This window comes from Penicillium griseofulvum (assembly GCF_001561935.1).
Source record: "Penicillium griseofulvum strain PG3 chromosome Unknown contig_80, whole genome shotgun sequence".
NCBI lineage: Eukaryota > Fungi > Ascomycota > Eurotiomycetes > Eurotiales > Aspergillaceae > Penicillium > Penicillium griseofulvum.
The window spans coordinates 1,804,854-1,819,006 of NW_024467471.1; the positions used below are offsets into that span (position 1 = coordinate 1,804,854).

At 48.4% G+C, this 14,153-nt stretch overlaps 4 protein-coding genes across 4 annotated transcripts; 3 read left to right on the forward strand and 1 right to left on the reverse strand.

The window, feature by feature from the left end:
• Window positions 1–797: 797 nt before the first annotated feature.
• Window positions 798–3,950, forward strand: PGRI_016910 (phosphatidylethanolamine N-methyltransferase; the record flags this gene model as incomplete). The annotated part of the gene is made up of 4 exons (XM_040789404.1): window positions 798–966; window positions 1,082–3,680; window positions 3,743–3,833; window positions 3,891–3,950. The coding sequence occupies 4 exons, from the start codon at window positions 798–800 to the stop codon at window positions 3,948–3,950; spliced, it is 2,919 nt and encodes a 972-aa protein (XP_040646357.1).
• A 2,001-nt stretch (window positions 3,951–5,951) lies between these two features.
• Window positions 5,952–6,953, forward strand: PGRI_016920 (3' exoribonuclease family protein; the record flags this gene model as incomplete). Its single annotated transcript, XM_040789405.1, has 2 exons — window positions 5,952–6,087; window positions 6,142–6,953. 2 exons carry the CDS (start codon window positions 5,952–5,954, stop codon window positions 6,951–6,953), a joined length of 948 nt encoding a protein of 315 aa, XP_040646358.1.
• A 1,916-nt stretch (window positions 6,954–8,869) lies between these two features.
• Window positions 8,870–10,993, forward strand: PGRI_016930 (uncharacterized protein; the record flags this gene model as incomplete). The annotated part of the gene is made up of 1 exon (XM_040789406.1): window positions 8,870–10,993. One exon carries the CDS (start codon window positions 8,870–8,872, stop codon window positions 10,991–10,993), a length of 2,124 nt encoding a protein of 707 aa, XP_040646359.1.
• A 1,071-nt stretch (window positions 10,994–12,064) lies between these two features.
• Window positions 12,065–14,089, reverse strand: PGRI_016940 (proline--tRNA ligase; the record flags this gene model as incomplete). Its single annotated transcript, XM_040789407.1, has 5 exons — window positions 12,065–12,075; window positions 12,142–13,202; window positions 13,255–13,315; window positions 13,373–13,503; window positions 13,563–14,089. 5 exons carry the CDS (start codon window positions 14,087–14,089, stop codon window positions 12,065–12,067), a joined length of 1,791 nt encoding a protein of 596 aa, XP_040646360.1.
• Between the last annotated feature and the right edge of the window lie 64 nt (window positions 14,090–14,153).

Sequence of the window (14,153 nt, forward strand, 5' to 3'; positions counted from 1 at the left end):
ATGAGTTACCATTATCAATCTTCAACGCATTGACATCAACGGTGCTTGTACATCGTAACAAGAAGTTTCGATTTGGGGTGTGATAAACAACCAGGGATATGGATTGGCTAATGTCAAGTACTCCACTACCCATGGATCATCCCATTCGCCCGTGGGATATGCGGACACGATCACAATGCACTTTATATATGGGGCACGAGCCCAAAGGGACTGTATCATTATATACAGGCGGTAAGTGTACACACTATATGCCATTGTGCGCACAACTACTGGCTACCGCACTTGCCGCACTGCACGATAATCCCGCAGTAGCCATGGACAATTCAGGGAATGGATAGACAGGAGAGATGTCTAAAAGCCTATTCAGAATAGAATTAGAAGTATTTCCCAACAACAACTCGAAGCGAAGAAGCGGACTAAGGCCACTTAACCGTGTTTGATCAAAGGGCCCCATTTCTTTCTCCTTCCGCTCCATTCGGAGGCCCGCACTTCTTGAGAGACACCTCAGTCTCAACGGTTCCACTATTTAGGACTTATATAAATAATAATTGGTCTCCTCGGTAATTTTTCCCCTTTGTCTTTCCCAAAAAAATAGGAGAGAGATAGAGGGACCATTGTCAGGAACAAAACAAGCCCTTAGATATAAAGGACAAATCATCAAGCAGCCCTGGAGAACCCTCGTGTTCCCCCCCCACTGACTAAGCATAGTTCCGCTTTCTCGATTATCACATGCTTCTGTCGTCACATCCCGTCTCAACAGTTTTCGCTCTCTCAACACCCTTGTAAAGTGGTAAAACATGGATCAAGGCCTTTCAACAGGGGCCCATCAAGATATTGATGGGCTACGTGAGAGAAATTTACGCGCCGATTCAACAGTCGGTCGCGAGGCTTTAACAGCCGCTGCGGAGGTGGAGATCAAAGATGGCAAAAAGCAGAAGACATTTGGAAGAACTCCCGATGGAACAGGTAAGCTTATTATGTGTTAATTATGTTTTCAATTGAATGTCTTGACTGGATGCTCCAAACCCTCTATCTTCATGTATTGGTGAGAGCCCGCTGCTAACCGGGGACCTATTTTCAGTGTTTACGGTCCCTCAGACTCATGACATGGTCTCTCAGCTGCTTTCGCCGTCTGAACCAAAGAATTTTGGTGACCTTGTCGTGTTGATTCTCTTGGCGGGTCATATTCTGTTTCTCTGGGCATTGCCCGCGGGCGCCAAAATCCCGGTCTTTGCAGCCACTTACCTCTTCTGGCGCTTGGCTTACAATGCAGGAATTGGATGGCTGCTTCACAATCAGTCGCACCACAAGACATTGATTAGATGGGCAGAGAAGACTAAGGTCTTTGTCAACCCAGCCACTGGGGGAAACCCACACCCCAACTTGTATAATTGGATCAAACGGGAATTGGAGACCAAGATTCCGCAAGATTACTCCTTCGACAATGCTCCAATTGAATACAACACCTGGCTTGTCTTTAGACGTCTTGTGGACTTGATCCTCATGTGTGACTTCACTTCCTACTGCCTTTTCGCGATAGCTTGTGGCCATCAACCTGTTGACGAGAGTATTTTCATGACTGTTCTCCGGTGGTCCGCAGGTATCGTGTTAGTGCTGTTTAACCTTTGGGTTAAATTAGATGCGCATCGAGTGGTCAAGGACTATGCTTGGTACTGGGGTGACTTCTTTTACCTCATTGATCAAGAGTTGACTTTCGATGGCGTGTTTGAAATGGCACCTCACCCAATGTACTCGGTTGGTTATGCCGGCTACTACGGAATCTCTCTGATGGCAGCCAGCTATAAGGTGTTGCTCATCTCGATCATTGCCCATGCAGCACAATTCATTTTCCTCGTTCTGGTGGAGAATCCGCACATCGACAAAACTTATAACCCGCCACCACCCAGAAAGCGCTCTTCTACCTGTGCGGATTCTTCTTCCAGCTTGCCCACCGATCTAGACACCCCGACAGCGCCAACTCCGTCTGAAGATCAGACTCCCAACGCGACAACTTCGTATTCGGCCAAGCCGCCCCAGTCCGTCCGCAACCTCTTGGGGCTGCACAACCTGGATTTGTATAGAACCACTGATTCATCGATCATGCTGGTTCAACTTCTTGTATTTTCTATCACAGCTTTGACACCCTCTACACCAGGGTACCAATTGCTGTTTGTGGTCCTCGCTGCCATTTCCAGAATCTGGTATTCCGTAGGCATTGGGTATATCCTTCGGAACCAATCCAACACCAAGTCTTGGACAAGGCACTTCGTCAAGTATGGTGACACACCGCAGGAAGCGTGGAACCAATGGAAGGGCACTTATCATCTCAGCATGGTCTTGTGTTACTCTAGCTTTATTGCTGCCGTGTGGAAGATGTACACATTCCCAGCCGATTGGGGCTATGGTCTGGTTCTGTTCCGACACGTGCTTGGAGCTGGCCTGATCAGTCTGCAAATTTGGACCTCGGTCAGCATCTACGAGTCTCTCGGTGAATTTGGCTGGTTCTACGGTGACTTCTTCTTTGAGGAGTCTCTAAAGCTCACCTACAACGGTATTTACCGCTTCCTCAACAACCCAGAACGCGTTCTAGGTCTCGCAGGCGTGTGGGGTGCTGTTCTCATCACCAGTAGCGGAGCCGTCACTTTCCTCGCCTTGCTGAGCCACATCCTCAGCCTGGCTTTCATTCAATTCGTTGAACGTCCTCACATGCAGAAGCTGTACGGTCGTAGCCTTCGCCAGGATGCGGGTCTTGTTAAGAGCCTGAAGCGGTCCCTCCCACCCTCTCTCAAGCAATTGCACGGAAGCGTTGACAAGATGTTCGATGACTCCTTCGAATTCATTGAGGAGATGCTCGACAACGCCCGACCCAAACTCGCCGCGGGAGTCAACACATTTGTTAAAGATACCACTGCTCTCTTCCAGAAATACCCTGCTCGCGTTACCATCTCTCGAATTGATGCGGACCTGGCTGGATTCGACGCTCGCGATTATTCTCTGTCGGTTGAAGGTACCAGTCCTCTGTCCTTCGAGGAGAGCGAAAAGAACAAGGGCCGTGAAGGTGCAAACGCACGCATGCCCCTGGACCGCCGTGGTGACCTCAAGGACCTGACGTTTGAATACGGCTCCCCGATCAAGGTCAAATGGACTGCCCCGCTCCACCACAGCAAGAAGGATTGGATTGGCCTTTACCGGGTCACGGACAACACTTCGCGAGAGGTCACTCGTGTGTCATCGCAAGGCCGCTGGGTCGCAACCAACGAAGGCGCATACGACAACTTGACCTGTGAAAAGGGTATCCTCACTAGCGATGTTGTTATCCAGTCGTCCGATCGTCACAATCCTTGCGAATACGCCTCTGGCGAGATCCTTCTTTCTGGCGATAAGCTCTTCTGGACCCAGGGTGTCTTCGAACTCCGCTACCACCACAATGGCATGCACAATGTCATGGCTATCTCGAGGCCATTTGAGATTCGCATTCGCCGGTCAGACGAGGATGAAACTATCGCTGACGGCGGTTGTCTCATGGAATCGGCTGTTGAGAATGCCTTGTTGCCCGTCGTTCGTAACTGCTTCGATCGTGATCCTGAAATCGCTCCGGAGACGGTGGATGAGCAGTTCGGTACCCTCGTGGAACGGGATGGCAAGTTTGCCAAACGTGTGGTCTTTGCTGTCCATCAGATGTGAGTTCCCTCTTTCGACGATCCTTTCAATCCTGTATCACATTCTGACCCTTTCCTCGCAGGTTCGGTATCGAGTTAGCACCTGCTGTTGTCAAAGCCGACGGCAATGTGCGGAACCTGGCTTGGAGAATCTGCAATGCCAAGAAAGTTCTCGTAAGTATCAAACTATCGGCTGAAATGTGGTTAGACCAATGCTAACTCGTGATACAGGCTCCCTACAGCATGTCAAGATCCAATGGAACGACGACACCACTCGAGGAGACCAAATAATTCCTCGAGGCAGATTCCCAATTGTCCAATCCAGCCATATATTTATGGCCGAAGACGACTTGGGTTGAACGACAAGGGTCAATCCCAAGTGGATTTCCAGACGATTGATGCTTTACCGCAAGAAAAAAAACAAACAAAATCCCAAAAAAAGAAAGATGTCATAATTAAGAAAATCATGAATGAGGAGTTATCCTGTTTTGTTTTCCTGGTCTTGCATGTCGAGGTTCAAGGTAATGATTCCCATGTTTTGTTTAGATTTTCAGGGGCTAGGTGGCAGTGGTGATTTTCATGTGTCTTGCCTTTTGGGGACGTTCTATGAGTCTACTATTTTCTTCTCTATTTCATCGTACATAGCTTTAAGAGAAATCTATTGCTTTGCTTGTGACTTTTTGCAATGGGAATTGAGGTGGAAAACTACTCCCAATTCCGTAGCATGGGTAGAAGTGTCTATCCTCCATTGGGGCTGGTATAATAGCTCTAGAGGACTGTCGAGTACTTACAACGCAAGGTCCAACAAAGAAACTTCAACCACCTAATCAGCTCCAACACACATCGGAAGATACACCCGGGTATTGGCGTCGATTCAGTTTCACCAGGAACATGAACTTAACTACTTCGCCCCCATGGATGAACACTCAAACTTACTCGATTACAAAGTTCTTTCGTGATGCAAATGTGTGCTATTATGCAGATGTATTAAGCTATATACCATGATATCTTAAAGTGTAGACCTAGGTAAAGCTTTGAATGCTGTCAGCAAAAGTCCAATAGAACCAAAGGAGCAAAACAAGCATGCATAGCTTCACGATTGCAAGCAAAAGTAGAAGCATATATAGTATTCAGTCAAGCCGTGTTAATTCATCCCATCCCCTGCTGGCCCCTCGCACCGGACTGTCACCCAAGACGGATAAGCAGCCCAGCATTAGGAAACCAACACAAGCCAAGTATAGCAGTACCATGCCGCGGACAAGACAACAATGCAAGGAACGTACTCAGACGACGACGAGCCCAAAGCTTCCAGACTCCACAACCTTCCTCCCGTTCACGCCCGAAGGCACAAATGGTCCAGTATAAGGGAGATGGAAAACAATGGATCGACACCTGTATTCCTCACAATGATGTACGGCTTGGGTGCAACCTGAGGGGCGGTCCCCAAAAGAGGTCATTGAATGGATAGACTGGTTGTCATCATAATAACTAGGGGGTGGCATGCAGTAGAGGAAAGACAATGATGTACCTTTTGGATAGATGAATGTAAACAGAGCATCAATGATGTGGATTACAGCTAGATCTTTTTCAATTGTCAGCACTCTTGTCACTGACAGTATGGGTGATAGACAAATGATAATGACTCAAGAAGGATCAGGAGTTTTTGGTAAGGTATTTTGTTATCTTCAAAAATTTTGCAGAAGCAGAACTGAAAATGTTTTCTCATCATAATGAGTGCAGGTGGGAAAGGTGGAAGAAAAGTGTTGTCTTACCATAATTAGTTGGAGATTTTCATCGAGATCCCTGTACCTCAAAACAAGAGGGGTTTTGTTTCTGTCTTTGAGCAATTGTTAGTCCCTGATGCATAGCAGTGGAGTATTGAAAAACAATGGCAGATTTGGTGTCATAATCAGATGGTGATGCATGTTTGTTCATGGCCCATTTTTTGTCGCCAAACAGGAGTTGGAACTCTCTCAATCATGTAGACAGGGTAGAAGGGATTGGACGGTACTCACGTTTAGCATGTTAGTGACAGGAAAAATATTAAATAACAACAAGAGTCAACTCCATCGACATTAGAAGGAGTTTCCTCTGTTTTCTCTGTTAGGAGAGTGTGTGTGAAGAAGAGGGAGAAAAGAGAAGAACAAAAATTTTGAAGAAAAGTCGCCAAAAAGCCAAACGGCGCTAGGCGGTGGGGCCTACAAACAATGCAAACTCCCAAGATTTCCGTTTCTGGGACTTGCAACGATTGCGATCTTTCGACAGCTTCAGTATTGCGCCAAATTACCTAAAATGGCTGATAGAAGACGTATCAATGGCCCACCTGGTGGCACAAGACCTCCAGTCTTCGCATCTCTCCAAGAATCCTCAACAGGCGTTGCAAACCGCGCCCAGCGCCAGCGCCAACCCACCGAACTACGGAAAATCTGTATGAATCGCCGACAAGCTTCTTGTTGATCGCAGCTAACCCTCAATGCTATAGTTCTCAAAACAGGATTGATTCCAACTGCCTCAGGCTCTTCATACCTTGAATTTGAACCATCTGCTTCCCTCGCCGCCGCCCGTTCCAACCCCAAATCTCTGATCCCGCCTTCCTCAGCACTCAAGTTGGCTTGCACAGTCCATGGACCAAAGCCACTCCCCCGCTCTGCTGCATTCTCACCAAACCTCGTTCTCACCACTCATGTCAAGTACGCACCATTTGCCGCCCGCAAGCGGAAGGGACACATACGTGATGCCAGTGAGCGTGACCTTGGCGTACATTTAGAGACCGCCCTCCGTGGCGCAATCATTGCTGAGCGCTGGCCTAAGAGTGGCTTGGATATCACTCTTACAATCATTGAAGCAGAGGATGACCGTTGGTGGGGGGATGCTCCCGACTCGCATGATGCGTCGTGGGGAATGATGAACGTTCTCGCCGGTTGTATCACAGCGGCTTCGGCTGCCATTGCCGATGCCCACATTGACTGTCTTGACCTTGTGTCTGGTGGTGTTGCTGCTCTAGTCTCGGATGACTCCAATCAGTCGGCGTCATCTGCCCCACGACTCATGCTCGACATTGATCCAGCGGAACATCGGTCGATTCTGTCAGCTTGTGTGGTGGCATACATGCCTGCGCGTGATGAGATTACTGAGCTCTGGCTCAAGGGTGATAGCTCAAGGGCTGCTCTTGAAAAGGACGATGGGCGTACAGGTCATGAAGCTTTAATTGACGGAGCTGTTGATGCGGCTCGTGGGGCTAATACTGTCTTGGCTGAGGATGTGAGAGAATCTATCGCCAGGTCTTTTGCTTAAGTCTAAGATAGTCACACATAACGAATGAATGAAGTTTACAGGCTCTATCATTGATGTAGCAATATGCTAGTTTGTTTGATGTTCCTGTTTAATCAATTTGAACATGTGTCACAGGATATAGTGCCACTAGAAAGCAAGATGCACATAGCCACTTTTGGTCAGACCAACACCTCTCCTATGGTGATCCACATTGTTTGTGACTCGTCTATTATCGTAATGGACGTCGACTAGCACATACTATGGCACACGCTCGGACCTGAATACTAATATTCGCCGTCCTAATTTCATATGTACTATTTCTTTTCATGTGATAAGGCAAAATATTATTATGATGCTACGAGTAGTTTTTAATATCCATCTATATTGTAGTCATACGACATGCCATACTAGTAACCAGGCCCACTTCCGACTCCGTATGGAACAGTTTGGGGCAAGATATCAGTTTCATAGTCTGCAAACAGTTGGCCTAAGCTTTGAAACTTTTTACTTTATATGTCAATGTTATATCTTTTCTTCTTTTTCTTATAAGAAGGATACACAATACAGTTCCTTGGAATAATATAAGAGAGGAACGGAGTAGCTCCATAGATTGTCCATAATACGTACGCAATTTTATGTTCTAAAAAAAACCGGTAAAAAAAAGGGGGATAGGGCTAAGCGTTAGGCGGGTACGGAGTAAACGCTCCGTCAACACTTCCCCTAAAGTTATGACGATCTTTGTAGACCCATCCGAATCGAGAAAATGGTATCGGAGTCGATCGATCGTATATCAGATCTAAGAAGTTTGTGTACAATAAACAACATATCTACAACATACACATACCTTGTTCGAGTACGGACGCAACAAAGAATTTTAAAGTCGAGAACTCCACCTGCAGGGTTTTCACAAAGAACGTGAAAGATCGACTTGTAGACTAGTGTTTCAATTTGCCCCTGAGAGAGAAGGCTATGTATCTGCCGAGTATGGAGTACGAAGTACGTACTCTGTAGTACGAGGTACTACAACATACATACAATATATGACATTGCGGAAATCCAAGATCCAGTCTATATTAATCTAAATTTGCTTTTTCTTTAAGACTTCAGATTACCCCTCTACTCCATTGACTACGGAGTATAACAGTTGAATTACCAAAGACCAAAAATGGTGTTGGGTTCATATGCTCCCGCTAAGCAGACGGCTCACGGTCGATCACTTCGTCACACCAATGACCGGCTTGTGCGGAAATTGGAAGCTCCATCGTATGCCACAGTTCAAGCCCCGAATCCACTATCGTCATCTCCTGTTCGACATAATTAGACATTCGAGTCCCACAATGAATCACTGATTGGCGCACGATCGACTAGGTAATCACAAGAGCAGATTCTCGCCCATCGATGGATCCTGTCAAAAAAACCGCACGTGTGGATCACAACCTAAGATGGGGCAGCTCTTGAGCTCTCAGCCTATGATCAGCCTGGACGTTTTATGAAAAGAAAAAAGTCCAGTCCATATTCACATGGAGCTATCGATCAAGGCATCAACGTTGGGCAAAAAAGGAAAACTATTCCTAAATGGATGAAGTCGGAGTACTCGAGACTCGAAAAAGGAGAGAAAAGCGGCAAGTGCCGTCAAATATCAAACAAAGAGAAAGGCATATTCTTAAACTTTTAGCGTTGGATCTTGGAGAAGACCCCCCCCCTGATTCACAAGGTTAGATCGACACTCTGTTTTTGACCTCGTGATACTTTCGGGGTTCTTCTCGTCTTTCCTATTGACACCTGAACTTGTCTTTCCTCGAGCTTGCCATGACATTAATTTCGATTCTTCATGACCGCTGGTCTTGCTTTCTCAATTAGCTTGATATTCTGTTTTATTTCCTTTACTGTTGCCCTTCTTCAATTGCGCGTTTTGCGCTTGATATCTTCACTTCAAAATGGTTGCATTGAAGAAACTATTCCAGACCGACAAGTCTATCTCTCGTCCAGCAACCAGTCTTGGACTCGAGGGTTGTGGCATAGAACCCTATTTTCATACGGTTGACTCGCCTACACGAAGTCATTATGAGGGGTTCCCGTCCAGAAATTCGCAGACTCTAGATGTGGATCATCATTTTGATCAGATTGAGAAGCAATTCGAAGATCTACATGATCGACTGGCACGGTCGACATCTTCTCAATCCCAATTACGGCCTCTTACTACTCATTTTGCACCTTCCAAACCTCAAAATGGCCGGCATATCGACTTGATGGATGCTCTGTTCTCTACGGAAGGCAATCAGACAATCACCCCAGAACCTCTTTCTCCTCCTCTCAGCCTATACAATGAAGACGTTGCGGAACGAAACATGACCCGGTTTCTACGGATCCAATACCGGAATGGACTCGCCAGCTCGGGTCTACTTTCCGCTCTATACCAAGAGGATGTGGCTGATAGAAATATTGCGAAATATAGCAGCCCTGGTCGCTCTTTGTCTCACTTAAGTTCTCGGTCATCGCCAGCTGCGCCTGGCAGAGTACGGATCCCAGAAGGCCAACGGCGCAAAGCCAGGAAGCGGGATCCAGGGAAGCCTACTTGGGCCTCGGCCGAAAATCTACGGACAAAGCTCTCTCCAGATGATGGCTCGGGCACTTCATCTCCACGATCTCAGTCCCATATTGGCAACTATCTTAAAATTCAGAGATCTTCGCCGAGCCTCTCTGCAGACGAAGACTTTGTCCCACAGGAAGATGCACCTCCATCTCCTGTTCAGCGCTTGGGGGTCCCTCCTGCACATAAACAGGGCAAAAGGTGGAGCAACACTCCTTTGCCTGATAGCCCTACAATTCCTACGCCCATGGGTAGTGACAACACCACCGAGGCTTCTTCGGTACCACGACCACCTGCTATAATAGCGCGCCGGACACAAGGTTCGCTCCCTCCACCACAGCTATCAGAGCCAGTCTCCAAAAAGAATGCGCGAGGACTCTCGATCAATACACAATTAGCTGCAAAAGGACGCCCTAAAATTGGGCATCGTGCCATCCAGCCGCCAACGCCGTCAACCTGCGATCTAAAACAGGCTCCCAGCATCGCAGAAGTAATGAACAGTCCTCTACCAGTTCCCAGCCCAATCAGCCCCCCAAGATCATCCTCACGCTTCAAAGCCTCGGACATGATGGACTTTTTCAGCAAGGCTTATAAGGCCGCCCAAGGCTCCCAGCCAACCCACGAGACACTACAGGACACTATAGTCCGCGAGGTCAATTCCCACGAGGCATTCCGTCGAGTCCCAGTCCCAGCCCCAGGGCCTCCATTCACACCCTCGCCAGAGCAAGACGAGTTCAGCAACAGTTCCAGACCAGCAACCGCACTCCACCGAAGCATCTCAGCGAAGAACCGTCTCATGAGCAGAAACTCGTTCAAACACAAGAGAGCCCCCGAAACCCGCCGTAGCATCTCAACCAGCGTCGGCTACGACCGCCTCCTCCGAAGAGTCTCTGGCTCCCACGCTCCCCGTCGACACACCGACGCCCCAGCCCCCACCCCAGAATTCTTAGCCGAATTCCAACATGACAAGGAGCCCATAATCACCCGCCCTGGATCGGGAGAGCCAATCACGTACATGGACGTGCTGAACGCAAGCAGCGAACAGCGACCTATCTCAACCGGCGGCTGCACAAGCCCCTCCGTATCTCGCCAACGAGGACGCTCGGAATCCATTGGTAACCTCGCCGCCATGCCCTGCTCAACTCCCGATGTGCCATTTGCACCCGGGACAGTCTACTGCATGCAAGCTCACTCAGCTCCTTCGAGTGATGCCTCAAATGACGATAGCGACGATGATATCATTCATCTCCCCAACCTGAGTGCGCCGCCGCGTGTGCAGATCGAAGGCGTCGATGAGAATAACATCCGCTATGTCATTGATGCTGCTTCCGCGGATGAGGCGCAGAAACTCATGTACTGGCCTCAGCAGATCCGTCGCGGTGGTGCCTCTAATCCTTACGGGAATAGTCTGTCGCCGCTGTCTCGTGCTCGTATGCAGCTTCGTGGTTCGCGCTCCGTTGAAACTTACTAGTGTGGTGGAATCAACATTCTGGAACTTTTCACCTAGGCGGGGATGTTTCTATTTTGACGCATGATAACGATGCTCTCATGACTTTCTCCCTCTCCCTCCCTCCCTCTCCCTCCCTCCACCTCTCTCTACTCCTCTCTCCATCTCTCTCGCCTTCCTGCTTTCTCTAAAAAAGCCATTCAATCCTTTCCAACCTTTTTTTTTTTAGCTCTGCCGAATTAACCTTCGAAATGGCGCCGACCAATCCTTCTCTTATCACACTCATACACCTCACACTTGTACATCTTATATCCATATATCCCGTCTCTATTAACCCTAGTCTATCTCTCACCTTTTTCTTTTTCTCTCGTCTTGTTTCGGACCCAGCCAAACTCCAATTGTCCTCTTATCTTGTCTTAAATACCGTGATTGCATGATCTGGCCAGAGTTCCTATCATGTCAACATTGCTGTCATTATTATTACCAATGTATATTAAACCTCTGCAGCGATTACTCTTATGTTTACATAGTATCAATACTCCATTATTCGCTTTGCGTATAATTGTCTCTTGTCCTCATGAATTGAGTATTGCTTGCAAATCTCAACTTATCTCCTAGTTCTGTAGGTACTTCTATCGATCACATTTCCACTACATTATTCTTTTGTTAGCTTCCTGTTTCTCATTAAATAAGGGCTTAGCCTCCGGAGCTGATATGTTATGCTATTCATGTGCTATTTATCAATAGCTTGATACTAGTTTACGGAATGGGGGATATTAAGAAGCCACACGGACAGAAAAAAAGAAACGAAATCTTAGAAAAGCAATAATGACATGTCTCATTTTCATAATATCATTGCCACTACCTACCATTTCTCCTTAACTCCATAATGACACATCAACACATTGAAGGGACGCCTTGGAACCCGCAGAAGATAATGCCATATAGTTTGACGCTTCAACTTTGGCTATGCACGATAGAGTATTGCAAAATACAATGCCTTAGTACTCGGTGGTAGCGACTACTGTTGCTTCGGACTGATGGTAGTTTTGGCGGCAGCAGATGAAAGACCTGATAAGGATGCAATGCAATAGCTTAATAAGAGCCTATATTGAGATAGTTAGTGTTTTGTCATGATAGAAGGGGAAATATCAGGGAATTGGAAAACTTACGGCCAAACATGCACCACTTCTCAGCAACACGCTGGCACTTGGGGTTGCAGCAGGGGGTGACACCCTTCTCAATACCCTCGGGCTGCTCGAAAGGAATGCACAGAGACTTAGCGCCCATGCTGGGGGCCTTGGCATCCTCAGCCTCGCCGGAGTCTTCCTCGGCCTTGCGGGCACTCATATCCTTGATCTGGTCCTCGCACTCCTCGGTCAAGCAGTGGGGGATAACACAGATGTTCTTGTTGTTCAGAGCGGGAACGAAGTCATCCCAGTTAGTGATCTGGATGCGGTGAGCCTTGAACTGGGCGTCGGCGCGGTTGTACAGGTCAGACTGGATGGTCTCGAGGAGAGCAGGAACGCCAGTAGCGAGCTCAGCGATCGGGATGCTGCCCTTGCCGTCCTTGCCGGGGATATCACGGCGGGCAGTGGTAACGAAGTGACCGGCGGACTCGCCAGGACCGAACTCAATGCGGAGAGGAACACCACGGAGCTCGTACTGGTTGAACTTCCAGCCGGGGGAGTAGCTGCTCTTGTCGCTGTCGGCACGGACGCCGGCAGCAACGAGAACGGCGACGAGACCGTCGACCTCGGCATTGAGCTTCTCGCGCTCCTCTTCGGTGGTCTTGGCGGTGAGACCGACGGGGACAATGATAACCTGGACCTCAGCCACACGAGGAGGCAGAACCAGACCCTTGTTGTCACTGTGGATCATGACCATGACACCGAGTGAACGGGTGGACAGACCCCAGGAGTTCTGCCAGACGTGCAGAGGAGGCTTCTTCTCATCGGCAGTGGCGGTAGGATCCTCAACGGTGATACCGAACATCTTACTAAAGTTCTGGCCCAGTCCGTGGGATGTACCACCCTGGATACCACGGCCAGTGGCGGGGATGTAGCCTTCGACGGTGGTAGTGTAGTTACCGCCAGCGAACTTCTCCTTCTCGGTCTTCTGGCCCTTAACGACAGGAACGGCGAGAAGCTCCTGGTAAATCTTGGCATAGTAGTCAAGGATGCTTAGGACTTCCTCGCGAGCAGCACCTTCAGTCAGGTGAGCGGTGTGACCTCTGCGCATTGTTAGTATGTCATTCTAATAAGAAAACAGTACCTAAAACATACTCTTGCCAAAGGAACTCTCGTGACCGGAGTAGGGGTTGAGGGTGCTTGAATTCCCATCTCACTGTTTCTGTTAGCGACATTTCGAGGATAGGATATAGAGTAAAAATAGGAACCGCACCGACTGAGTTCCACTGATTGAGACGAAGGGGGAGGTCACGGTGACTGCGAATCCACTTAGCGTAGTAAGGGTACATGACAGTCTCCGAAGTAGGGCGAATGGCGATCTTCTTCTCGAGAGGAGTTGAGCCACTAGAGATACATATCAGTATAGTTCAATTGAGGGATAGTATGGCTAAGGGACGACATACGCATGGGTAACCCAGGCGACTTCAGCGGCAAAGCCCTCGATGTGGTCCTTCTCGCGCTGCAGGACATCCTCAGACACGAACAGAGGGAAAGAGCAGTTCTTGACACCCATTCCCTTGATGGCTTTGTTGAAGTATTCCTGGATCTCCTCCCAGATGAAGAACAACGCAGGCTTGAGGATGAAGCAACCGGAGACATCATAGTAGTCCAGCAAATCACCCTTGGTAAGAACCTGCTGGTACCAACCGGAGAAGTCCTCTTCCTTTGAAACATCAATACCGATCAAAGCGGCACCATCAACCTTCTTCTTGGAAGCTTTCTTGGCCTCTGGTTTGCCGATACCCTTCTCTCCCTTGTTTGAGGCCTTCTTATCAGCCTTGTCGGCCTTCATCTTCGCGATCTTCGCGGCCTTCTTGGCGGCATTCTTTGACTCCTTCTCCTCGGCGGGGGGGTTTTGAGTGCGGTCAGGCAAGGTCTGGGGGGCAGCGCCTTCGAAGGCGGGCGCCTCGTTGGGGTTCTGGCTAGCCATGTTAATGAAGCGATTGTCCGACTAGCGATGAAAAGGTAACCCGAATCGAACGTAGGATTGCAAG